This window comes from Manis javanica, chromosome 12 (genome assembly GCF_040802235.1).
Source record: "Manis javanica isolate MJ-LG chromosome 12, MJ_LKY, whole genome shotgun sequence".
Taxonomy (NCBI): Eukaryota; Metazoa; Chordata; class Mammalia; order Pholidota; family Manidae; genus Manis; species Manis javanica.
The window spans coordinates 5,666,003-5,690,456 of record NC_133167.1 but is presented as its reverse complement, the minus strand read 5'-3'; the positions used below and the strand labels follow the sequence as shown (position 1 = coordinate 5,690,456).

The 24,454-nt window shown below is 48.5% G+C and overlaps 1 protein-coding gene across 8 annotated transcripts in view; it reads left to right on the top strand.

Annotated features, from left to right (window-relative positions):
• Window positions 1–24,454, top strand: part of TRPM8 (transient receptor potential cation channel subfamily M member 8) — a 144,210-nt gene that overhangs the window by 92,497 nt on the left and 27,259 nt on the right. For 7 of the 8 annotated variants that reach the window (XR_005058924.2, XR_012123447.1, XR_012123446.1 and 4 more), the window contains exons 17-22: window positions 7–223; window positions 5,954–6,045; window positions 7,298–7,439; window positions 8,450–8,621; window positions 10,336–10,513; window positions 18,875–19,065. Coding sequence is in view for 2 of the 8 variants with exons in the window: in XM_073217954.1 (XP_073074055.1) it covers window positions 7–223; window positions 5,954–6,045; window positions 7,298–7,439; window positions 8,450–8,621; window positions 10,336–10,513; window positions 18,875–19,065 (992 nt within the window). In the remaining 6 variants the exon portion in view is untranslated. The remainder of the gene's footprint in view (window positions 1–6; window positions 224–5,953; window positions 6,046–7,297; window positions 7,440–8,449; window positions 8,622–10,335; window positions 10,514–18,874; window positions 19,066–24,454) is intronic. The other variant, XR_012123449.1, reaches the window with a different exon arrangement.

The window sequence follows — 24,454 nt, the reverse complement described above, 5'->3', positions numbered from 1 at the left end:
GGGCAGGAGGAAGCCAGTGGACAAGCACAAGAGGCTGCTGTGGTCCTACGTGGCGTTCTTCACCTCCCCGTTTGTGGTCTTCTCCTGGAACGTGGTCTTCTACATTGCCTTCCTTCTGCTCTTCGCCTACGTGCTCCTCATGGATTTTCACCCCGTGCCGCAGCCCCCCGAGCTGGTTCTCTATGCGCTGGTCTTGGTCCTGTTCTGCGATGAAGTGAGACAGGTAGGGTGGTCCCGCTGGCGCCTCGTCCCTCCCTCGGGGGGCGGCGTCTTCCTAGAGCTGGAGGAGCAGAGGCTGCTTCCGAGGCCCCGCATCGTCCTCCCGCCGTCCATGGTGCGCTTTGGGCGTCTCCGCACCCCCAGTGAGACTTCCCAGACGGAGCCCACTCTCTGCTTTCTGATCAATGTTAATAGACGGAAATGAATTACTTAGGACCAGGGATGAGCTTGAAGAGAAGACTGACCTGGAACTGTAGGCCCACTCCTGCCATCAGGAGCTATTATTGTCCCTGGGGTGTGACACCGTGAGTGGCAGGGGAGATGGAAGGACGTTTGAACTGAGAGCTATCTTACTGCCCAGCATGTCAGAGGCATTAAGTCCCTGTGGGTTTCAGGGAGATTGTGTGAATTACTCATGATGCTTTTCTGCAGTTTCCTGGGATCTGCAGTTTTGGGCATCCTCTCCCCAGTACTGAACCCAGATCTTTAGCCCAGGCCTGGCAGGTAGCAGCTGCCCAGGTAGTAACTGTTCCATAAATAAATGGTGAAGGAAGATGCTGTCCCAGAACCATTATGAAAAGTCCTCCCAGAAAATCCTTTCCAACTCAGCAGTTTATGAATTGTTTGAGAACTCTCTTGCTGTCATTTCTCTTGTCCCTTCTGAGCCCAAACCCAATGTCATATCCATTGCAGGTTCTGAGATACTTTGAAGAGTGCTCGGAGAGCTTTGCAGGGGTAAAGAAAGCTGTACTGACCTCACAGAGTGGCTGCCTAGTATAGGAATCCTAAATCGGTTTTAACTATCATGCTGGCTTTGATAGTCACTTTTTGTGGTTTCCAGGCGTCCTGGTTTGAGAAAGATCCCGAGGCTCTGTCGGCTCTCAGCAGGAGAGTGTCTGGTCAGTTAGGGAAGTCTGCCGGGGGCAGGATGGGGGAGGAGTCCTGGCCCAGGCCCTGGCTCTGCCTTCCCTTGCCTAGGAGGTGGGAGGTGCAACTGGAGATGGGGGATGGAGGTGAGGTGGAGGTGGAGGAAGAAAAAGGCGAGTGGCATAGGTCAGTGCTGAGCACGGGAGGTGACCAAGCCTCTCTCTGCCAGCAACTCCGCCCACCCCCCACCAGGACAGGGTCCTGCTGAGGCGCAGAGGATTCTGGAACTTGAGATCAGCCTGCTGCGAGCCTCATGTACTCACTGACTTATGAGGTCACAGCCCATCCGGGTGCATGGAGGCTGGCCCTTAATGCTAAATTTTGTGGGGACACAGTTGAACCCATACTGCCTGCGTAGTCTTTCTCTCAGCTGTCCTTGACTTGCCGGCTCTCTTTATGACTTACTGTGTATTGGCACCGAGGGGGTAAAAATGTCCTGCTTGACAGAAGCAGAGAAAGAGGGAAGGGGATTCAACATTTAAAACAGGAATGGGCCAGGCCGGTGCTGGAAAGCCAGGGCCCGGCACTGTGTTTCCTAGGACCCTCTTGAGCGTCATCCTAGCGGCTGGTTCTGTACGAGGTCATCACACGTGTTCCCTTCTCCTAACTGGGGTGGTTGGGTTCTGGGCTCTGGCTTCCTCCTTCCCCCCACTTGGGTGCAGTTGACCACCTTTCAAAGGCAGGTCCAGGAGAAACAGCTTCCCAATTTACTTTTGCAGAGGAGGGGGATGAAAGGGTGAGGGTGGGGGGCTCCGTCACCCTGAAGGGGTAGCCCTCTCATCCGTGCGGGACTGGGGAGCCCCCCATGCCACAGCGTCCATGCCACTGATCTGGACTGGTCCGTGGAGGTCAGTGGGCTGGGAGGGCGGTTCCAACTCCTGGCAGGGCACTCGGAGGGGCCCCGAGCTCTGTGGGCTTATCGGGTATGGCTGGGGTACACTGTAGGCTGCCAGGAAAGGCCTGGAGTTCGTGCGAACTTGAGCACCAGGCTTCGTGGTTCTGGTTCCTTCACCTCAGGTGCCCAGCCTGACACCTGCAAAGTGGCACCGAATAGAATCAGGTAACAGTGAGGTCCTGGCCCCGTGAGGAAGTAAGTCACTGGCACAGATTCGCGTAGAGGAAGCGGGTGGAAGGGAAGAATGGGCAGGGATTGGTGGTAACTTACTTGGTGTCTTTGATCCTCTGGTTCCTCTCCTTTCACGGGCATCTTTCCTCCTGCAAGAGGCTCCTGAGAGGACCGTGCAGCCGGGGCCTTCCTGGGGCTGCGCTGTGTACGTCCCACGCAGCAGCAGCTCTACAGGGTGCTTGCCTTGTGCTCTGAGGGTCCTCGCAGGTACTCTGTGGCTGCTCCGAATTGAGTGGCATGGAGATGACCTCGTTCAGACGCTTGCTTCTTGTTCAGACCTGGTCCTCAGGGTTGAGCACAGGAGCTGGCTGTGCGTGCTTCTGGTGAGCGTGTGCGTGTTTTCTGAGAAACGAATCGATGAGGCAGGGTCTCTGTGCCACCACAGAGCTGCGCCGTGACTGAGGGTGAGAGAGCGCTCACGGGCTGCAGCTGGGGAGGTGGGCGGGAGCCATGTGAAGGGGCCCAGGGCATCCTTTGGAGCAGAGGTGCTCTTCGTGGCTGCCTCTTGGAATGGTTGATACAGAGTGAAACACGTGGTCCTGCTCCTTGCTGTCCCTCACTCAGGCTCCCAAATGTTTCTCCTGACCCTGCCTCCCCTCTGCATCGAGACATAGCAGCTGCTATGAAAGTCCACACGTTGTCTGGTTCCACCAGGCATCTAAGGAAGTCATGGGCCCAGAAGGGGACTTCCGCTTTAGAAGGCACGGCTTGGCCAGATGGAAGATTCAGGGAGATTTCTTGACTTAGATTAAATACTTCATTCATGTGTTTCTGTTGTTCAGTAAATATTTATTGAGCACCTACTATATTCCAGGCACTGTTCTAAGCACTGGGGATAGAGCAGGGAACCGGGAAGGCAAGTAGCTGTGTCCTTCTGGAGATTTCCTCCAGTTAGAGATGACAGGCAGGGACGTTTCTCGGTGCTGCCGGTGGGCGGGGGAGAGCAGCACCTGGGAGGTCGACCAGTAAGATTTGAAGTCCTTATGCCAATTCGTCTGTGCATGTGATGACTCAGCCACTCATTGGGGGTCATGTAGGAAGGAGACCCAGGACAAGTGCTTTCTACTTGGAGAAGGACCCTGGGCAGGTGTCTAGGGTGAAGCGTCCCCCAGGAGAGACACAGAGCAGGGACGCTGGGTGGGAGTGGACGTAATGGGGGGTCAGGAACCTCGGGGAGCAGGGAGGGCAGTGGACTGCGCAGGTGCCTGGGTAGCATCCTTCCTGGGGCCTGCTGGGGGGAAGCAGTGCCCCCAAGGTGTGGCTGAGTCCCAGCTATTCTGTCTGCCTTTATAACGGGTGATGCATAGGACTGAGGGTGCTGAGGACGTATGGCTTTGTTTACAGGTTTCTTCTCTTTCTTTTTAAACATTACTATTGAATGGCCACTTTTAATTCAGCACTGGCATGGGAAGCGCCTCGTGCTCAGGGTTAGAAGTGTGGGGTCAAGTCCAGCTCTGCCTTCCGAGATCCTCGCCAGCTGACCAGCTATGAGTAAGCCAGTCTGCAGAACACAGCCTTGAGGATTCTTGTCATTAGAGGAATCCGACACTAGGGGTCGCAGTTTCTCTTCTTGTCTGCAGACTCCTGCCTTTGGAATCCTCAACGTGGTCAGTTTCCTCCAACAATCAGTTCTGCTGTCCTGGGGCTGTCTTCATTAACCGAATTCACACTTGTTAGAAAAAAAAACAAAACTAAATAGGATGTTACCTGTTTGAGGTTGTGTCTGGGTGTCAGAAGTGTGCTCTTAAGTGTCTCCTCCTGTCTCCTTCCCCGGGGGCAGATGTTGACATGCTACATTGGAATCTTTAAGCAAGGAAGTCTGTATGTGCAAATGTCCATTAAACAGATTGTGGATATTTATGTAAAAGGAGACAAGTTCCATCATGTCCTCATGGAAAGCACTGTGCGACCTTAAGGTCCATTGAATCCCCAAATCTGAAAGACATGATGAAATACAGTCCTGGTATTTTATGAGTACAGCTCATCTCTGGCATTCCGTTCAGAAAGGCCTCTATTCATTATAAAATAATTTCTCACTGCAGTGGTGCCTTTGAGCACCAGCATTGATCTACTTAGGGTTTATCCCATCACGCAGGCCAAGGTTCTCAAAGTCACAGGGGCAGAGGCCGAGCCACACTGGGGCTGCCCAGTTGCCGGGCACCTACCTGCCTCCCGGACCGGGACTTTGAAGGGGGAGCAGGCAGCAGAAGGGGCATGTCCTGGCCACCCTAGTCTTACAAATGGCTCTTGATGGGTAGTAGTCAGTGTTGCTGGGACCTCCCAAATGGACAGTTGGGAATCCTGACTTGATTTCTGAGCCCATGAGTTCAGCCATCCCACAGTGGAACGTGGTCAGACCTGGGAGGTGTTCATATTTCCTCCGTGCTCGATTTGGTGATGTCCTCACCCCCCTTTGTCCATTCAAGTTGCTATTTGTATTTAGAAATAAATGAAGGGAGATACTTCTTGAGAAACTGATGATGTTTCTTGAATCCCTTTCAAAGCTACAGTGGTAGATCTCCATGGGGTCTAAAGCAGTGCAATGCTGGAAGGGGAAGCTTGGGTTCAGAGCCCTGAGGCCCCCTCTTGCTGGCCATCTGCCTCTGGGCAGCCTGCCTAGCTTTTATTTCTAGGCCTTGGTTTCAGGTACAAAATAGGAAATATAATATGTAAATGTCAGATGGTCCCAGAGTGGCGAGTTCATTCAGTGAATTGGAAACTGCCACGTCCCTTTGATGGCGCTCCTTTGCGGTTGCTTCCCTGCCTCGCAGGAGTGTCTGATGGTTTATTATCTGAGCTCTCTTGGCCCTTTGGTCTTGTCTCTCCTCCAGCCCTTAACATGTTTCATTTAGACATCTGCCTCTAAACGTCTGGACCAGTGGATTGTTCGAGAATCTGACGTCTGTGTTCAAGGAGTCTGGCATAGAAGTTTGAAGTCCCATGGACTCTCAGTAAATGTGTTTGGAATGGACTGACAGGTCAAAGGGCCCAGTGGCCACCCTAGAACCAGCCCCGTCCAGTGTGTGGGTCGCCGGAGACACCCTCCAGACGCAGACTTCTAATGGATGATCCTTTCCTCCTCTGTCTCAGTGTTCTCCTGACATGCTTTCTCTGAGAGATCATGACAGCTGCAATAAAAATCATGATAAAAGGATCCCTAGGCACACAGCCCTTGTGTGTGTGTCAGTCATTTCTGTGGGCACATCTGTCCTCACAGGTGCCACATGCAGCACCTGTGTACAGATTTTAGAAGATTCCTTGTATCAAGATGTTTTATTGCCAGATGCCAGAAAATTAATGCACAAATCTATCATGATGACAGTATGGCTAATACCCTTTAGAGTTGGGCAGTGCACAGCTTACACCACTGGACATGTGGCCCTGGTTCCACATTTGCCCACACAGTTTGTACTCACCTTCTGCAGGTTCATCTTTAAAGAACAGTGAGGACACATGAGTTCTTTCTCTTGACTTTGTCAACAGCACATGAATAACAGAACAGCAAGCACGCAACCTACTTTCCAGTCCCCCTGGAATAGCTTGGGGCATGTGCTAGGGCTCACTTGGCACATCATTGGCTCAAAGAGGATCTGGAAAAAAGATGTGTGAATGTGAAAAATCTGGAAGCAGTTGATGTTTCCCAGCTGCTGTGTCCTCTGTCTGTCCCTTTCTGTGTTGCAGTGGTACATAAACGGGGTGAATTATTTTACCGACCTGTGGAACGTCATGGACACACTTGGGCTCTTTTACTTCATAGCAGGAATTGCATTTCGGTAAGTAGTATCACCACTTTCCCTAATTTCAGGCAGTTTTGGGTTCTCTTGGGTGGAAATGTGAAGGGAAGATCTTTGTGACATTTGAAGCCACAGATAAGCTTTCACCTCCTCCCCCAACTGGAGATTATTACAAGCAACCATTGTCTCTGCTTCTCGGAGACACAGCTTCGTAGGCATGATGTTGTGTGTCCTCTCTTCCCCCAGCCTGGTCATCTGTAATTGAAAAGGGATTCTTCAACTGGTTTTCTCCTTGCTTATAGAATAAGGGAAAGATAATTAGAAATTGAGGAGAGTAGAGAATGAGGAGAATGTTAAATATCTCATCACTTTTCCTTTTGGGCCACATAACCTAAAGTGCACTGAACTTCAACTTGAATGCTGGGTACAGGGTCTGCCCTCCATTACAAGCACATTTCTTCCTTTCTGGAGCCAGAGCATATGATTAGCAAAACTAATCTAGAGTTACAGTTGAAGCAAAAAACAGTGTGTGTTCCCTGTGATAAACTGAGTTGTGCTCAGACCTGTGGCTCACCTGCCCGTGCCCACACCCCTCCAGGCTCACCTTCCCCAGACAGCTTCAAGGTAAAGGTCATCATTGTATCTGAGTGGCACACATGATGCCCCTATGGGAGAAGCCCCACTATTCATATTTACACCTACCCAGAATGAGATGGTTTACGAATGATCACACTACGACAGCTCATTTTCCTCCCCCAGGAGTCCCCTTTCTGCTTGGATTAACGGCCCAGTATTTGAATCACTGTTGGAAATGATTTCTAGAGCCTTCCAGTTAGAAGGCACATCTGGCTTTCAATTAACATGTTAGCAGGTGGTCAGCTAATCATTAGTACTAATAATTAAGCTAAGTTTAGGGGAAGTCTGGTGTGGTCAAGCCCCATGTGGTTGGGCTGGGTGGGGCCTGGGATCATCCCAGAGGCCGTGTGAGCCGGGAAGGTGGCCGTGTGACCGGCTCCCAGCCGTGCTTCTGCGGGTGAAGGACAGGTGTCTGGGGCCTCTGGAAGCTTCGCTTTGTGGGCCATCCTTGCCCCTCCTGGAGTCCAGGAAGGAGGAAGACCATGGCCTCTGGTCTTCAGTGACTGATGGGTGGTGGGGTGTCCCTGATCTGTTCGCACACTCTTTCTTGGTTCCTCGGCTTTTGGCTCTTTCTTCACATTTTGTGATTTTTATAAACAAACCTTTGGGATGTTTTGCCATTATCTCACAAATTCTGTCCCTCTTCTTTCCCTAGGCTCCAGCCTTCTAATAAAACCTCTCTGTATTCCGGACGAGTCATTTTTTGCCTGGATTACATTATATTCACTCTAAGGTTGATCCACATTTTTACTGTCAGCAGAAATTTAGGACCCAAGATTATAATGTTGCAGAGGATGGTAAGAGTGAAGACCGCTTGTCGTCGTCCTTTTCCTGGTACCCAGCGTCCCTTGAATTGTGGGTAGGAGGATTTTGTCTGGAGAATGTTGCATTTCAGTCCGTAAGGTTTGCTTTCAGCTTAAAATTTAACAAAAGACAAGTGTTAGGAGCAAAAGGCTTAACTGAGAGCGCTGCGAATAAAGAGACCTACTTAGATTTTATACGTTACCAAGTGCTTTCCTATGACTCTTAGCAATTCACAAAGAGCAGAGGATAGGGACTCTTATACCCATTTTAGAGATGTGGACAGTCAGGTCCATGGAGGTTCAGCTTGTCTGTGGTTCTACAGAGAGCTCTGAGTGCAGCCAGGGTTGGAACTTCAATCTTGGTCCTCACGACAGTAATACAGATGCAGGGAGGGCCCTACCAGGCTCATGTCACAGGGACACATTGTGGGAAGATAAATACATACTGGCGATGTTGCTTTCCTAAGCTTGTTTTCCAGATGACCCAAGCCTCCCGTGCTTCTGTCCTTAAAATCAGATGGCCATTTGGTTAGCTCATCTGGAGGTTCCTTTCCAACACTGAGGTTCTTTGAATTTGTGGTTTTAATTCAAAGCATAGCTGAGGCATCAAGTCACCATGAACTCATGCTATGTGTGCAAAGAATTAAAAAAAATTAAGCAGCACTTTTGTCTAATAAGGATTATTTTCCTTAAAAATAAAAAAAAACTAAGGAAGTAATTTAGGGACTTTGAGAATGGGAGCCTCGTGAGATGTAGGAAAGGAGAGATGCCCCAGGTTAGGTCCCTCAGGCCCTCAAGCTGGTCTGGAGACCTGTAGGCAAAAATGCATCCATTTTATTTCTGGGAAGTAGATGTTCCAATACCCAAAGGTGACAAGGGATGTTTTTTAAAATTAGAGGGTGAATGCTGATGATTTGGGCTCCCCAGGCCCTCTCCACGGCCAGCCGACTGGCCGAGTCGCCCGTGGCATTCCTGACGCCCATCCTCATGTCATCTCCCGACAGATGGTCGATGTGTTCTTCTTCCTGTTCCTCTTTGCCGTGTGGATGGTGGCCTTTGGTGTGGCCAGGCAGGGGATCCTCCGGCAAAACGAGCACCGCTGGAGGTGGATATTCCGCTCGGTCATCTATGAGCCATACCTGGCCATGTTTGGCCAGGTGCCCAGCGACGTGGACGGTGAGCCAGGCCTGACCTGGGTGGGGACAGCTGGGAGGGGGCAGCTGCTTCCAGAACCGGCCTGTGCGGCTCCCTGCTCTGAGCCTGGCTGTCTCAGAAGCACATGGCTGGAGTTAGGCCAACACCAGGGAGTGAACACTGACCCTCAAAGCCTTTTCTTTGCTGCTGAGCAGTTTACTTCTGCCTTGCACATCGTGCCCGACCTGTCAGCACACAATTTTTTAACTTTCCAAAAATGGTGTTTCTCATATTTTCAAAAGCAGCAAGCCTCACTAGTTTAGTAATGAGTGTTGTGGGTTGTATGCTGTATATAAGTGGGTGCCCATTTATTTCAAAAAGAGCAATATCGAACATTTTGCTTTGGAACCTCCCGCGTCAGCATACTGCCAACTGTCTTTTGGAGGCAGGCTAAAACGGCAGGAATTTGCCCACACCCAGTTCACATGAGGAAAGTGTGGGGCGTGTGCAAACTGGTGAGTGTTTTGCATGCACTTTCTAGAGCATCTTCCTCATGCTGACAGTAGCCTGGGCTTGTCATGATGAAATGAGCTCTATGATTTTCCTGCCTTGTTGGCCGCATTTTTCAGCTGCCTGGTGTTTTCTCGATTATCCCTGTGGCCGCATGCAGTCTTTTTACCTGTTCCGCAGCTTTTTCCGGGATCTTAGAAACAGCTTATGTTCATGTAGTGGTGGACAGGCACCTTGCTGTTGTTATCCACATCTGCACACGGAACTCGCCGTTTTGCCTAAGTGAGCGCACTTGGTGCTCATGACAGCATGCGTGCGGGTGGTTTTGTCTCACATGAGGCCGCTCACAGTGGCAGGCGGGGTTCAAATCCTGGCCGGCCACAGGTGCGCTGTGTGCCCTGGGAAGCAGCCTTAGCTCAGAGGCCCCTGTGTCGTGTCCGTGACCCTGCTGTGGTTTCATCCCCCATTCCAATTCATCAGCTTTATCCCCTGCATGTCTTTCAAACCCAACCACTTTCCACCACCACCAGCACTGCTTCCCCAGCATCCTCATCACCTGCCTGAATAGCTGAGTGGTGATGTCCTCTTGTTCCCTGTGGCTCCTGTGTTCTGTGCTGCAGCCTACGCGATCCTTTAATAAAGAGAATTGATGTCTCATTCCTTTGCTTAAAGCAGCCTAATGGATCCCGTTATTTTCAGTATAAAGATAAAAACAGTCACGTCTGGTCACTGCACATCCTGTTCTCTCATTTCCACTGATGCCTCCAGCCCCCTACCACAGGGCCTTTGCATGTGCTGTTCCTGCTCTGGGTGCTCTGGGCACCCATTTCTCCCCATGCATTTGGTTGCTTCCTGTTCATCCTGCTCTGCCCAGAGAACTTTCTTTCTTGGGGAAGCTCTTTCTTCTGGATGAGCGACCTCAGTTCATGTCTACCTAGCACATGCACATGGCCTTTGTAACACTTCACAGAGGATAAGATTTTAAACTTGAGTGGTTGTTATCTACCTACCCAAAGAGGCTGGAGGCTCCCCGAGGGCAGGCACCTTGTCTCCATTGCCCTCCTTTTCACCTCCATTCCCAGTGGAGCCCCTGGCACTTATAGCTACTCAGTAAAAACTGAGTGGATGAACATGGGATTCTAACAGTGCCCAGCACATTACATGATCATCGCTGTGTCCCCGTGGCAGCCATGGACTGTCCTCTCTGATGGGCCCTCACTTGGCCTTCTGGTTTCTACATCCTCAGGCACCACGTACGACTTCTCCCACTGCACCTTCACTGGAAACGAGTCCAAGCCGCTGTGTGTGGAGCTGGACGAGCAGAGCCTGCCGCGCTTCCCCGAGTGGATCACCATCCCCCTGGTGTGCATCTACATGCTCTCCACCAACATCCTGCTGGTCAACCTGCTGGTCGCCATGTTCGGGTATGTGCTTGGCCATGAGGTCATGGGTATCCATGCCAGGCCGGGCCCCACGCCAGGCAGGGCTGGAGGAGCTTGGGGCAGAGCTACAAAGGTTTACCCAGAAGAAGCTTATGTTACAGCTAGTGATCTGGAGGGGGTGGGGGCTAAAAGGGCTACATTAAAAGTGCAGTGCATTCCTATTAGCTGTGCTGTAAGTTTCTATTAGACACCAGAGACAAGCACCTGTAACCCCATCCAGTACATTCAAACCCCGATATTCAGCATCCCCTTAACAGTCTCCCCAAGCGCTGTGATACTGGTATGATGGTGAGTCTGTGCAGTTCGACTCATACAAAAGGCTCTTATTTCCTATGCAGTTAGAGGTGTGACTTCCAGGGTTTAAAAGACTCAGCCTTGAGTTAATTGCTGCTTAAAAACTTTCAGTTTAAATACAAATCAGAAAAGCAGAGTCAGGAGTGTGAGTCCTCCACCTGACTTACGCGCCTGGCGGGGTTCAGGAAGAGTACATGGTGACTCTGAGATAGTTCATTGCCTGGGGCGATTTTCCTTAATACTTTTAGCAAGTCATGTTTCACATTTCCCATCATCCCATGTAGTAGTTTCAGGGGAGTACTTTAGTTTTATGCTGTTGCTTTAACGTAGGTAGTCATTTTGAATACACGAATCCTGGTACAGACAGGCAGGCAACTTGGCAATAAAATACAGCCTAAACAGACACTTCTTAATCTTTGGGGTAGAAGAGAAACCCTAGCAAAACCAGAAACCAGGAAACTATGACAGACAAGAAAAGCATATTTGATTTCATAAAACAAGAGTTGGCAGTAAGGGATATCCTAAATGAAGCTACATGATAAACGATAGAATGGGGGAAATGTCTGCATACGATGGACGAAGGCTTTCACCTCCTTATACAGAAAGAGCTTCTGCTTTTGTCCAGCTTCTATGCTGTGGCCACAGTGATGTTTCTGAAATGTCATTGTTTAAAATTCTGGAGGGATTTTGGTATTTTCCCATCACTTTCATGGAAATTTTCAGGGGCCTGGCCTCCCCGCTAAGGCCATCCGTGACCCGGCCTTTGACCACGGCTTCAGGCGTGAGCCCTGCTGCCTGTCCCCAGCAGGCTGCCAGGTGTCCATCCCTGAGCCCTGTGACCTGTCATGCCTGGTGCTTTGGCTAATGCTGGTCCCTCTGTCGGGATTCCCGGTTCTATCTCAACCATCTCCTGTCCCATTCCTGGTTGCCCTTTAAGGAGCCAGGCACCATCTTTTGCCTGACACTTCCTGATATCCTTCCCACTTTTTGTAGAGATGACTTTCCCACTTTTATCCATGGGCCCCTTGCACAGTGACAACCTTCTCTCCTTCCAGACAGTAAGCTCTGGAGGATGGAGATTGTGCCTCTCTCAGCACCTGGCACTTTGTAGGTTTGCTGGATAAGCAATAAGGACGGAGTTCTTTCCTGTGTCTCATTTGTTACTCAGTTATCGGTTAGGATCTCAGCTTCCAGGTCTGTTATTTGCTGAGAAGCATCAATGGTGAATAACAGATCAGCAAAGGATTCATCAGGTAGTTGGATAATATCTGCTCTGTGACCGGTGCCTGGGTCATGAAGATCGCATGGGTGTTGGTCTCATGAGGCCTTAAGGAAGGAATGTGTAACCTTTTCTGTCACCACTTCTAACTGGTCACCACTTCTAACTCAAGTCTGAGCTTACAGGGAAGGTGGCAGGTGAAAGGTGATGGTGTGTCCACGTGAGAGCAGAGAAGGGGGACCAGGCCCCAAACCTGAAGTGAGAGTGGGGAGGAAACGGGATGGTTTGGGGTCATATTTACAGTGGCAACATATCTGACCACCCTTTACATTGAACACTGGATAGTCCCTGTGAAAACTGACCATGAGCATAATTTCTACAGAGATTAAATGGAAGGGCCAACAGCTCCCGTGCCAGGACCTTTGAGCTATGCCAATTCAGTAAATCTCCATGAGGCACAGAGTAGATAGAGCTTTTATGTAGCGCTTTCCTGACTGTGTGTGCTATGGGCTGTTCACAGAAGCCATTTCCCAGGAGCCTGGCCCACGTGTCATCCATTATCTACATCAGAGCCATGAAATGGTCGAAGGTGGAGGCGGGAGGGGCTGGAGCCAGCCTGTCATTTTCAGGTCGGGGAAATGGATGCTGGCAGCTTCGGGTCTACGGCCCTGGCCCCACTGCTGCCGGCTGGCCTAGACCATCTGGGGCTCGAGCACAGTTCTCCCCTCCGCGAGGCGGGGGCCATGGTACCCCACCCACTGCAGCCCCACTCAGTGGTCACGTGGGACAACTTAGGGCCATGCCTTCCCTTGGGGGCCACTCATATCGGTCTGGGTTAAGCCAGAGGCCTTTTCTCTGTTCGTGCTCGTTTGGGAACTTGAGAGCAGCTTGAGGGGTCCCCATGCCATCCTTGGGCTAAATCTGAGCATGGTTTCTGACGGGTGGGATGGTTCTGGGCTTCCTCTGAGCCGACAGCTGTGCTTTGACCCCTGTCTGGCACCACATCAGAATATTCATGTAAAAGCTTAGCCATACACAGTGGCAACCTTCTGAACTGTAACATAAATGTACTCTTGGGAATTTTAAAGCAGTATTGGAGTGCTCTCTAGATGGTGTTCAGTGGGGAAAGGGAATGGATGTAAACAGACATAATTATTCTACATGAAAATTACCGACCGCAGGCCCTGTGTGGCTTGGCAGAGCATGAAGTGAACTTAAAGCCGTTCCTGACTCTGGGTCATCTTAACACAGAGCTGTGCTGCTTACAGGCGCTGTGTCCTGATGGTAAACCCACCCTGTGTCTTTCTTTGGAAAAGAACTTATTAAACATGTTCTGATCTGAGATAATTTCTAAGAATAGAATATTTTTTTAATTTTAGGAATAATATATGTTCATTATAAATATGCAGAAAGTAGAAAAAAGAAAATAGTCACTGGGTACGGACTAAAGATTTGGGTGCTATTTCGACAGCCAAGGGAGACTACTGAATGGGGTGAAAAGAAGAAAAAGTGAGCAGACAGTATAATAATAGCAATAGCTTAAAGTTATTGTTATTCTTCTCTGCCAGTCATATCCAAGTGCTTTCCAGGCACTATCTATTTAATTATTAGTCATTTTTGTATAGGTGTGGCTTTATTACCATTTTACAAATGAGTTGGAGATAAGTCTCTGCTGTTAAAGGACTTGATAGGCTCAGAAACCTATTAACCTAGTATCATATAACAAACCCAGTGTTATACACAAAATAATGTAATATAACATAATATAATAATACAATATAAGCAGCACAAAAAAGGGCAAAGGACTGTGGTGCATGGAGTGGGGAGTTATTAATTGTGACAGAATATAGGAGGTGGGCTAGGGTCAGCAGCAGCAAGCAGAGAGGGCACTTGTTCAGAGGACTCCATGCCTGGAGCCCAGAGCCTGGCCCGGGAGGGAGAGGCGGGGGAGAGAGAGCAAATCTGGGGCCAATCAGCAACAGCACAGTGTGGAAAGGCAGGCGAGTGCTGCGGATGGAGTGCGCTTTATGCCATGTTAGAAAATTGAGATATTTCCTTGTACATAAGGGAGGTTTTGTGGGCCTCTTCACAGGCATATGGCAGGATCTGAGTTGTGTTACTCTGATAACAATTTACTAAGCTGAGTTAGCACTTCAAAAACCAATACAATGAAATCGCTGCTTATTGCTCACTGTTGGCTTGGCACCTGCTTTTTTGGTGCTGAGGAACAGGGTGGGACCTGGGATGGCCGAACATTTTAACCCTCACGGTGGGTCCCTGGGACATGGTAAAAGTCGGGGTCCCCAGGGGTCATGGCGGTACTGCCCGGATGTTGCTGGTGTGTAGGGAAAGATTAACAGACAGAAAACATGAAATCTGTGATTGCATAGAGCTTTGCGGAGGTGATTTCCGGTTGAAATCCAGCTGGCAAGTTTCTTATCTTTCAACGTATTCTAAAATTCTGCGCTTGTTTTAGCATCTGCTTTTTCTTTGTGGATTTTTTCCAGACTTGTCATTCTCTTCTGTTTATCAGTCTTTCCATTTTGGTTTTTACTACCAAATGGCTTTCATTACTGATTTTTAAAAATCATTTTACCATCTGTTGTACAAGTCCCCCTCATTATTCTCATTCAGAAGTTTCCTGGCTTTTCTCTCATATTTAATCATTTGGAGGAAACCAGGCTCACCTTTGGAAATCCTTTTTTCTTCCCACTTCCACTTGCAAAAAAAAAAAAAGCTTGTGAATTTTATTTTGATGAGATTAACCTTGTAAAAACTACTTAGGGGGAAGCTAGCATCTTTAAAAACTGGAATCTTATCCAGAAAAAATGGTGTGATTCTCCATTTATTCAAATATATACAGTTTCTCAGTGAAAGCTTATGGTTTTAATTCATAAGGAAGTGGCAGATGTTTTTGTTATATTTCTTTCTAGCCATTTGTGATCGTGAAGTATTTTTTCTATTATGTTTTTTTCAATAAGTACTTTTTGATATGTAGGAAGGCCATTAAAGTTTTGCTTATTTATTTTGGAACGTGTCCTTACTGAATTCTTTTTTCTTTTTATCCTGTCATGGAAGGTTCCTCCTATTTCTTATTTATTAAGCTCCTTTTCTCTTCTCCTTTTTTTTTTTCTAATCAGAAATGGATGTTGAATTTCCCAGAAGACTTTCTAGCAACTATTGAAATATTTTTCCTTTTGATCTATGATGGATTATGAAAACGATGAATTATATAAATGATGTAAATATTTAGTCATCCTTCTGTTCTTTGGTTGTGGTCTTTTATCCTTTTAACATACTGCTGGATTTCATTTAGGTACAAGGCTATTTGAATCCTAAATATTTGTTATCTCTTGGTAACATTTTTGGTGTCAGCAAACTTCTGGAAGTGTGTCTGTGTGGGGGGCCTCTTGCTCAGCTTGGCTCATCTGAGGAGACAGGGCTCAGCCAGCTGGGTAGCTGAGGGCACAGGGCATCACTGAAGATGTAGATTCAAAGGCGACCTTGCCGAATTCCTCTTGGGCTAGACGCTGGGTGGTTAGGGGTCAGCAGGGGGACTCGGAGGACGTTCTGAGTTGTGATGGGTGAGAGTCTGGAGAGATGGCCTCTGAGCTGCTCTGGACAGTTGGGTTTGCCGAGGGGGCTGTGGTATAAGCACCACAACTCAGCCTCTCCTCTGAGAAATGGAAAACAATGTCTACAGAATATGAAGATTATTTTAGCAAAGCAATTGGAAGCTGTGTTCAATTATCAGCCTTCCCTGGGGAGCCCTCATGCCTCTTTGGCTGAGTCCAGAACTGATTTGAAAGATAAAGAACCATTTGGAAGCTGCTGCATATGCGGAAGGTGGAACTCAGTGTATAAATAAACCTCAGTGTGGCCAACCCTGGGAGTGGGTTATTTATGCAAAGAAGCTCTTAGGTGTTAGTATCCTGCAGTAGTCAGCCAGCTGCCCTGCTCCCTGTTACTGTTTGCCTAGGAAAGGAGCGATGCTCGCTGGAGCCCACCTGTGCCCGGAGGTGCAGGGAAGCGGGGATTCCAAACGGAGGCTCGTAGCCCCCAACCAGGTTGTTGTCCTGAGAAACACATGAGGCAGTTCTTCAAAACAGAGAGTGATTAAAATGCTAAAATCTACACATTCTAGACTAGGGATGGGTGACATTTTCTGTAAGGGCCAGCTAGGGTCTTCATTTCGGCCAGATATACTGAAAGAAGCACCCAGGCCCTCCTCTCTGTTTCATAAGAACCATTCTTAGCTCATGGTCCCTACAAATGAGGGGGGGCATTGGATTCGGGCCCTGGTTGCAGTTTGCCAGTCCCTTTTCTCACTGACCTAGAAGACATGTGGCGTTTTGTCTTCTGCCCCTGGGTAATCAGCAAAGCCAACTTGCAGATTTCTTCCCACCTGGGCCCTCCTGGGACACAGCCCGACTCTGGGCTCCCGAGGAAGGGAGGGAGGCCCCCCTGCCAGAAATCACCTTCCCCCGCTCCAGCATCCTAAACGCTTCTCCCTTCAGCAGGAGCTATTCGTTCCTTTAGAATAAAACCCAGGAGCTACATTTGATGCATTAGAATGGATGCTGCGTTTTCTCGTGCTCGCGCATTGAGCCAGTACATTCCATTTTCGACTAGCTACATTAGAATTTTAATATCCCCCTAGGGACACTAATTTGCATGTGATACTTATTCTGACACAAAGTAGTAAACTGAGGTCTGCCAAGTCCTTAGCCCAGACCTCACTAACGTGGGGCACGTCCGTGGTCCTCTTGCGTCACAGCCTGTGGTGCCCTTTCCCGACACAGAGCCGGCAGGGGCGAGCCACAATGGATGGCTATGCTTGCCACTGGCCGCTAAACAACCTGACCTACAGTTGGCAGAAACACCAGCCTACCTCTGGGTTCAGTTTGCTGCACCCTCCTGCGTCACTGTCCCGGCTGTTCTCCATCTAAAAAATCTGCCATATGATGTTGACGTGAGTCGCAGTCGAGCAGCCACTTCGCATGCCTAGTACAGGAGTTTACATGTAATAGATATTCCATCAGCATTATTCCCTTCCCTTTAAAGACCTTGCCCTGTTGAAGAGCCACTTGTTGCAAAAGCCTGCCCAGCCCAGAATCCAGGAGCTGGGGTAGACCTCAGAGGTGTCCGGTTCCATCAGTAATGCCCGAGATGAGCGAAGCCAAGCTTATAAGCAAAGCCAGAGCCATGATCTGTGTAGGTTAGTGTTTTGCTCATGTGTTTGAAATTTTCTTAGCTGAAGATATTTGAGTCTTAGACTGTAGTTACTGAGGGGCAAGAATGAGGTCACACAACAAATGTATCCAACTTCTCTGCCGGGTCACCCCAGTCGGGTTTGGCCGGAATCAGGAGAGTTGAACGCATCCCTACTCAGGATTTGATTACAGGACACTTCAAGGGGCTCCTTTGTGTTTCTTCAGCTCTGAAGGGATGATTTGATAATAGCAATCAAAATGTCTTAGATGGTTGAACTTCACAAATGGTAAAATACTTCATAATTATTTTTCACCAAGTATTTCTAACAAACCCTTTTGAAACAGAGCATAGCTCAAGCCTTTTATTGAAAAAGAGCAGAGCCCAAACCATTTCACAGGCCACTCTGGGGGGTGGTCTCATGTGGTGGCAAAGCGAATGGATGCTGGGCCTGGTCTTGAGCTCCAGATCCGGTGTCATCACTTCCTATTTGTGGGACTCAGACAATCCACAGCCCTGCTGTGCCTCAGTTTCCTGATCTGTTGATCACAGGGGATAATAGATCTTGCATCCTAGACAGAGTTGTCTGCAGATTAGATCAGTAATGTAAGTAGGCTGTGTAGAACTGTGTCTGGTATATAGAAAGTGTGAGCTATCTTATAGTCAGTTTAATCTGTTACCAATAGATCAGTGGTACAACCAGACATTTTCCCAATGAACAGATACTTTTCTAATTATGTAATTCATGCTCATTGCACAGTGGTTGGAAAGCAAACAGAAAGGAGAATAAGGGGCACCCATGACGTGATGCCAGATATGACCACCCTTAATGATGGGTCTCCTTCTCCCTGGAGTTGTGATTTACATGGTGAGATTATGCTGTAAGCCTAAATTTGAGCCCAATTTTCTTCACTTTACATATACTAAAGGTGTTTTCCCAAAGTATAAAAACTATGAATATAATTTTTAACTGCTGCCTAATGTAATCCTCTGGCTTACCCCCATGCATGATAGATCTTAGTGTCGAACATTTCGGTTTTCCATTCTGTTGGGGTGGGGACTGGGGCAGTGGCACCTTGCTGTGCATGGCAAACAGCGACGTGTGCATAGCACCTTTATAGATTTCCTTTTCTCAGTATCTCCTCAGTCTTACGTTAAATTTCCAGGAGTAGAATCACTGGGCCAAATGGATGAACAGTTTTAGCTTCTTGATAAATATTAGCAAACTAGTCTCCAGATTGTTTACGATTAAATTCCCATAAGCAATGTACAAGGGGGAAATTATTCATAAGAGAGTTGGCACCTCGGCCTCTCTGTATCCTTGCTTTATGTGTTAGGAGAAAAGAGAGTCTTTGAAGGGTCTGGAAATAAAACTAATTTTAAAGTTTGTTGTGATGGGTTTTGTGATTTAAAAAATAACCCAAAAGAAAAGAAAAGCGAGACACACGTTGGCCCCGTGTGATGGCTGAGCAGTTCTGGCCCTGACAGCAGTGTAGACGCGGCTCTCCCGTCTGAACCCAAGCCACTGCGGTAACAGCTGATTGTCAGTATTACCGTGCTTGGCAGTGGCGTGGGGGTGTGGGGGAGGCTAAGGCTGGACCGTCTCTCCTCTCCCGCAGCTACACTGTGGGCACCGTCCAGGAGAACAACGACCAGGTCTGGAAATTCCAGAGGTACTTCCTGGTGCAGGAGTACTGCAGCCGCCTGAACATCCCCTTCCCCTTCGTCATCTTCGCCTACTTCTACATGGTGCTGAAGAAGTGCCTCGGCTGCTGCTGCAAGCACAGGAGCCCGGAGTCCTCTGCCTGCTGTGAGTGGCTTACCGTGGGTGCTTGCCATCCAGGCCGGGACGGGTTCCCGGGACGCACGCCTGGCCCGTATCTAACCGGAAGGAGGTGTTCGGTATTTCTAGGCTCCCCTCTGCGCGTCTGTGAAGCCTGGGCAGCAGGCCAGCCAGGAGGACGAGTAGGTCAAGAAAGTGTGTGGATCTGTTGGGAGAGCCTTATTCTGGGAGGATGAGCTCTGGAAAATTTAATAGTAATGTAAATACTCTGTTCAACAAGCACGATTTGCGGGATGGGGGGTCAAAATGTGACTGTGTTTTCGCCCTCACTTGCTTCCGTGGAATTCGTTCTCTGGGAGATGGCAGCCCCGGCCCCGGCAGGGTCATGACTTTGCTGGCCGCTCAGGGACAGAAAATCTGATAGTTACTTTACTGGGCAAAACAGTCTCAATTTAGAAATTAGAACATAGAATCCATTATATTCAGCAGCCTATAATTGCCATTTAGAGGGGAGATGCCCCCTGATAGTGCACCTCTCTCAGCTGGCAGCGTAGTCAGGACAGGAGGGCTGCTGACTGTCTCCTCTCCTTCTGCTCCCCTTCCCCCCACCCCCGAGCTGTCTTCGCTGAGCCCAGGGAGGAAGGAGGAGAAAGAGCAGAAAGTCCTTTCTAGAAACAGTGGTGGTGTTCCGCCGGCTCCATACCCTCTGGCCAGGCGTGGGTTCAGAGCTGATCCTTTTCTGTGTGGGTGACTGAGGGGGTCCGCCAGCTGTTCCCTGGCCGGCCCCTCTGACCGCAGCTCCCAGGATGTGGCGAGGCCTTCTCTGGTGGCTGCTCCAGAGGTTCGGGCGTCCACGCGACACAGGCTGACCCTGATGGAGACCTACTTCCTTTTGGAGGGCAGGAACGCACGCAGGTGGTTTGTTCTCTCTCTCCCACCTCCTTAGCCCTGATAAACTAGTGCGTCTCCTCACCCTGCTTTGGGAGCCTGGGTTCTCAGTCTCACCTGGGTCCCGGCTCCCCTTGAATGCGGGGAGCACGCCTCCAACTCTCTTCCCTGTATCGGGCTAGCTTTCCTTACTGCCTGATCCTGGAGCCACAAAGCCAGACAAGTCTTCATGGCCCTCAGACATGTTTCAACCAAACTAAGCATGAAAGGAGAGAAAAGCCTATTATTATTCATTTGATGTTTGAACACAAAGGAAAAGAGAGAAGAGGCACCACCGGCCCTTTCACTTGGCCTTCCCACCTCAGATTTAAGCCAGGGAATCCATTTCTGGGGTGGGGTGAGGTGGGATTGGGTGCAGGCCTGACTTCTCCATCCGGCACTGCACCAGGGCCCACATGGATACTTCAGGGGCCCCAAAAATCTCTTAAATATTAGGAAAAAGAATAAATTTTCAGGGCATAGGGAACATACTGGTATATATTTGTCTTTATACCAACTCAGTTACAAAGTAGTTCCAATATTTTTTATTGAGAAAAAAGTAAATTCAACCTTAACTTTAGTTTTTAATCCATCTTTTTGATCCACACTCTGGCCCTCAGGGCCGAAGTGAGCCATGCGATGGTGGGGCAGTGGCCATGGGGGCTTGCCTCTCAGTAACTCACCTGCCATATGAACTAGATTTGACCAACTGAAATGAAAACCCTTCTCTAGCCGTAGCTCTGAGCACTCCAAAATTAGCTTTGATGCCTTGAGCAATTTAAAATACAAATTTCTAACCCTTAATGGCTCCGACGGCTTTCACTGTTGGAAAATGCGCAGGACCCAGGCTGACCCCAGGTACGCATATGGCCCGATTTGCTTGCTCCTCGCCACGCTTCGGCAGTTGAACACACGGATCTTTAAGAAAGACTCTTCATATTTCTCAGTACTTAGCTAATATTCCCTTGCCACTCTTCTAAACTGGACATATTTTCACAAGCAATTTGAATATCTGTTTTCCTTCCTTGAATAAAACTTTCCTGAGCAGGATCTGTGGCTGGTGAGGATATTAAAGAAATGTGTGAACTTGGCTCCAGAAAATGACCGTTAGTAATTTGGGATAGAAGTGGATGCCTCAGTCTTGATGAATCATTCAATTAGTCTTATCACTTATATTCTAGATGGACACCAAGAACCAGTGAAAGAATTCTCATCAGATGTCTCATAAAGAGGGACATAAAAGAAGGGAAAAATCACTGCATTCTTATAAGTCCCCACGCAAGAGCCTACCAACCTCATTTCCCACCACAGTCCTCTTTGGAAGATTTTTGGAAAACCTGCTCACACCTGCTTCAGATCTGGGCTTAGAACAGAGCGAGGCAAGAATAGACGTGCATAGGCGAGGCAAATGCATGAGAAGGAACGTAGACCTACACGAGCCCATGGCCGAGAGGTGCTGGAAGGCAGTCATTTTGCAGGAGGCCCTCATTCCTCCACAGATATTAACTCTCAGTTCTGGGGATTCAGCCACGAGCAGAGGTGTGGGGGGCTGGGCTGGTGGGCTGCAGCCTGGCGGGGAGCCAGACCTGGGGTGAGGCAGTTATTGTCACGGGGATCCTGCGATCCAGGGAGTGAGGGGGGCCTGGGGAGCACTGAGTCAACAAATGCATGTCAAGTGCCCTCTGTGTGGCAGCGGGCACTGTGGATATGGCGATAAATAAGAGAGAAGCCATCCTAGCCCTCAAACAAGGCTCACAATGTAGAGAAGAGTGAAAATGAACAAATCGGAATTGAGAAGTATGAGACATGTTAATTTCAGAGAATGTTCAGGGGGCCGTGATAGCCACGGTATGGACGCTGAGGCCCCAGACTAGCGTGTGTCAGGGAGGACACCCCAGAGGGAGGCGATGGCTTAGCTGAGACCCAGGGAATGAGCTGGAATCAGCCTTACTTAGGGGCAGGGGCTGGGGGGAGGCCCCAGGATAAGGAGTGGACAGAGAGGGGGGGAGGCAGTGGAGGGCAGGTGAGAGAAGAGTCCTCAGGTGGAAGGTTGCCCAGGGACTAATGAAAGACCCAGGGCCGAGGCCCCCAGCCAGGGTTAGCTCCGCATGGTGCCGCCCGCTGCTCCCAGCCTCCACATTGTATGTCCTAAGTCCGAAGGGAAGGGAAAAATGTAGACAGAAGATATGATGGGTTGAGAAATGGTGACATAAATCGTGAAACTTTGCAAACCCCTCTTGCTGATTGAACTTGTTTCCCTGAAGATGGAAGTGAGCAAGAACACCGCCAGGGCCTGCCGTGGAGACGGTCAGATCACCATCTGTTCCCCTGACTCGGGGAAGAGCCGTCAATTTAGGGTTTGAGGAGTGGGCGGGGGTTGTGAGATGTGACCCCAGTTGAGTAGTCATTATAGAAAGAAAAGTCTGCTAGATGGAAGAAGGGGGTCTTGGGGGCCGCTTGGGGGAGGGTAATGTAAGGGAGAAGCCAGTACATAAAACCAAGGAATACAGTCAGGTTCTTGTTGCCATAGTGATTTTTGCCAGGATGAATTAGAGATTTTCTGCTCTGTCGGGCCTCATTCCTGCTGTGTACAGGTGTGTCACCCAGTGGCTGCTGGCTGTGTTCATGTGTTGCCCTCTGCTCTTTTCTTTATTGGACCTGATAAAATGGACACTAACTGCCCTTGCTGGATTCATGTTCCCTGTAGAGCTGATCATTCCTCTATCCTAACTCAAGTATTTTGATGACTCAGAAAGTAAAAATATGGATTTTACTAACCTACATGTAATACTTGTTGGCAATTAAGAAAAATTTTACTTGCCAAGAACCAGCATTTTTTTGTGGGATATTTTTTCCTTAACTAATTAGATATGGAGGCAAGATACTCATAAACATGACTTTCAGTATTGGTTATGACATATTTCTGTGCCATTCCTGGGGCTGTGATCCCCTAAAGTCTGGCTTTCAGAATGTAAATGTAACAAAGACCCCCAGCTCATGTCACAGTTTAAAGACTAGTCATAGTCGACCCTTTTAACGACATTATTTCAAGACATTAAATGTCACTTTGGGATGTCATTAGCTGTCATGCGTATCTGATTGCCTTTCTTAATGAAGATGAGTGTTTTGACAGTTTGGGTAAGTTGCTGTCTTTTTCCCCATCATTTTGCCTTGGGAGACAAAGTGAGTTATTTATGACTAACGGAGTGAAGTCTTTATATTGGGGATGGGACTTGGAAGCTGCAATCTGGAATTTGTACTCAAAAACCACAGCCAAACATCAGAGGCACGTGATTACACATCTCAGAACTATCTTTGGGTCTGTTGTGAAGCTGTGTCCCAGTGAGTGTCTGTAGCCTGAGTCTATGGGCTCAGGCAGCGCAGTCCATGCCTTCAGATTTGGAGGCAAATGAAAGGAAATTTAGGAAATGAATTGTCAGCTAGAGGCTCTGATAACAAGTTTCATATTTTTTCTTGAACAGCCCCAGAGAAGAAACAGACAACAGATAAAAGATGCAGGGAGTAAGAATTTAACTCAGGAGAAACTAAAAACAGTATCAAGCAAGTAGTGATTGGAAAGGAAATGAATAGCCCTGTGAGGGAGTGAATTCCCCATCACTGGGGAATCAGAATCTGTTGGATTCCGGTTGCACACAGGTGGATGGGAAGGACTGCATGGGATGAAGGTCCATTCTCCAGAGATACATTGTACTCAGTCCAGTGTCAGAGAAACAGCAAGCTCAGTGTGTGAGGACAAATCTGTCCTCTGGATTTGGGATGGGGTTGAGAAGGCAGGACAAAATGCATTACATTCTCCAAAAACTTACTTAATAATTAAGCACAATAAGAACATAAAAATGGAAAAACAAAGCCCCCGATTTGGCCAGCTAGTAGACAGGAGCTTCAGCTGGAGGAAGCAAAGAGAAAAGTCAGAAATGAATGACATTAATCTGCACCCCTCCCCAGGGCTCTCTGGAAGGGTGATGCTCTTATAATTGCAGAAAAAGACACTGTGGGCTGTTGACATTCTCTCTCTTCAAATCGTTCTTATTTTCAGGAAGGAATAAAGAAATAGGGGGCATGGGTGGCCCCCGAAGGACAGGGTCCTTCTCCTCCCGATGTGCACAGATGACAGGAGAAAGGGTGCCGAGAGCCAGTTAACCCACTGGGGACTTTCAGGAGGTGCCTGATCACGGCTCATTCATTTCTTTCTTCTTGAAAGTTGCGAATTCCAGAAATCCACCGTACCCTCTGGTTGCCAGAAACCCCAGTGGTAATTCGTTTCCTAAGTTTACTTGCCATTTGCCCCCAAATGATGAGGAAGTCATGGGATTTAAGCTTGAAATGGCCCTTCTTTGGAGAAAAATGCAAGATTTTTCAAATAACTTTCAGAAAAGGTAGAATACAGATGTTCAGTTTTGTTACTTTTGGGTGATATCTTCAAGTAATAACAAAAATGTATGCTACCCAGTAATTGCATTTTTATAAA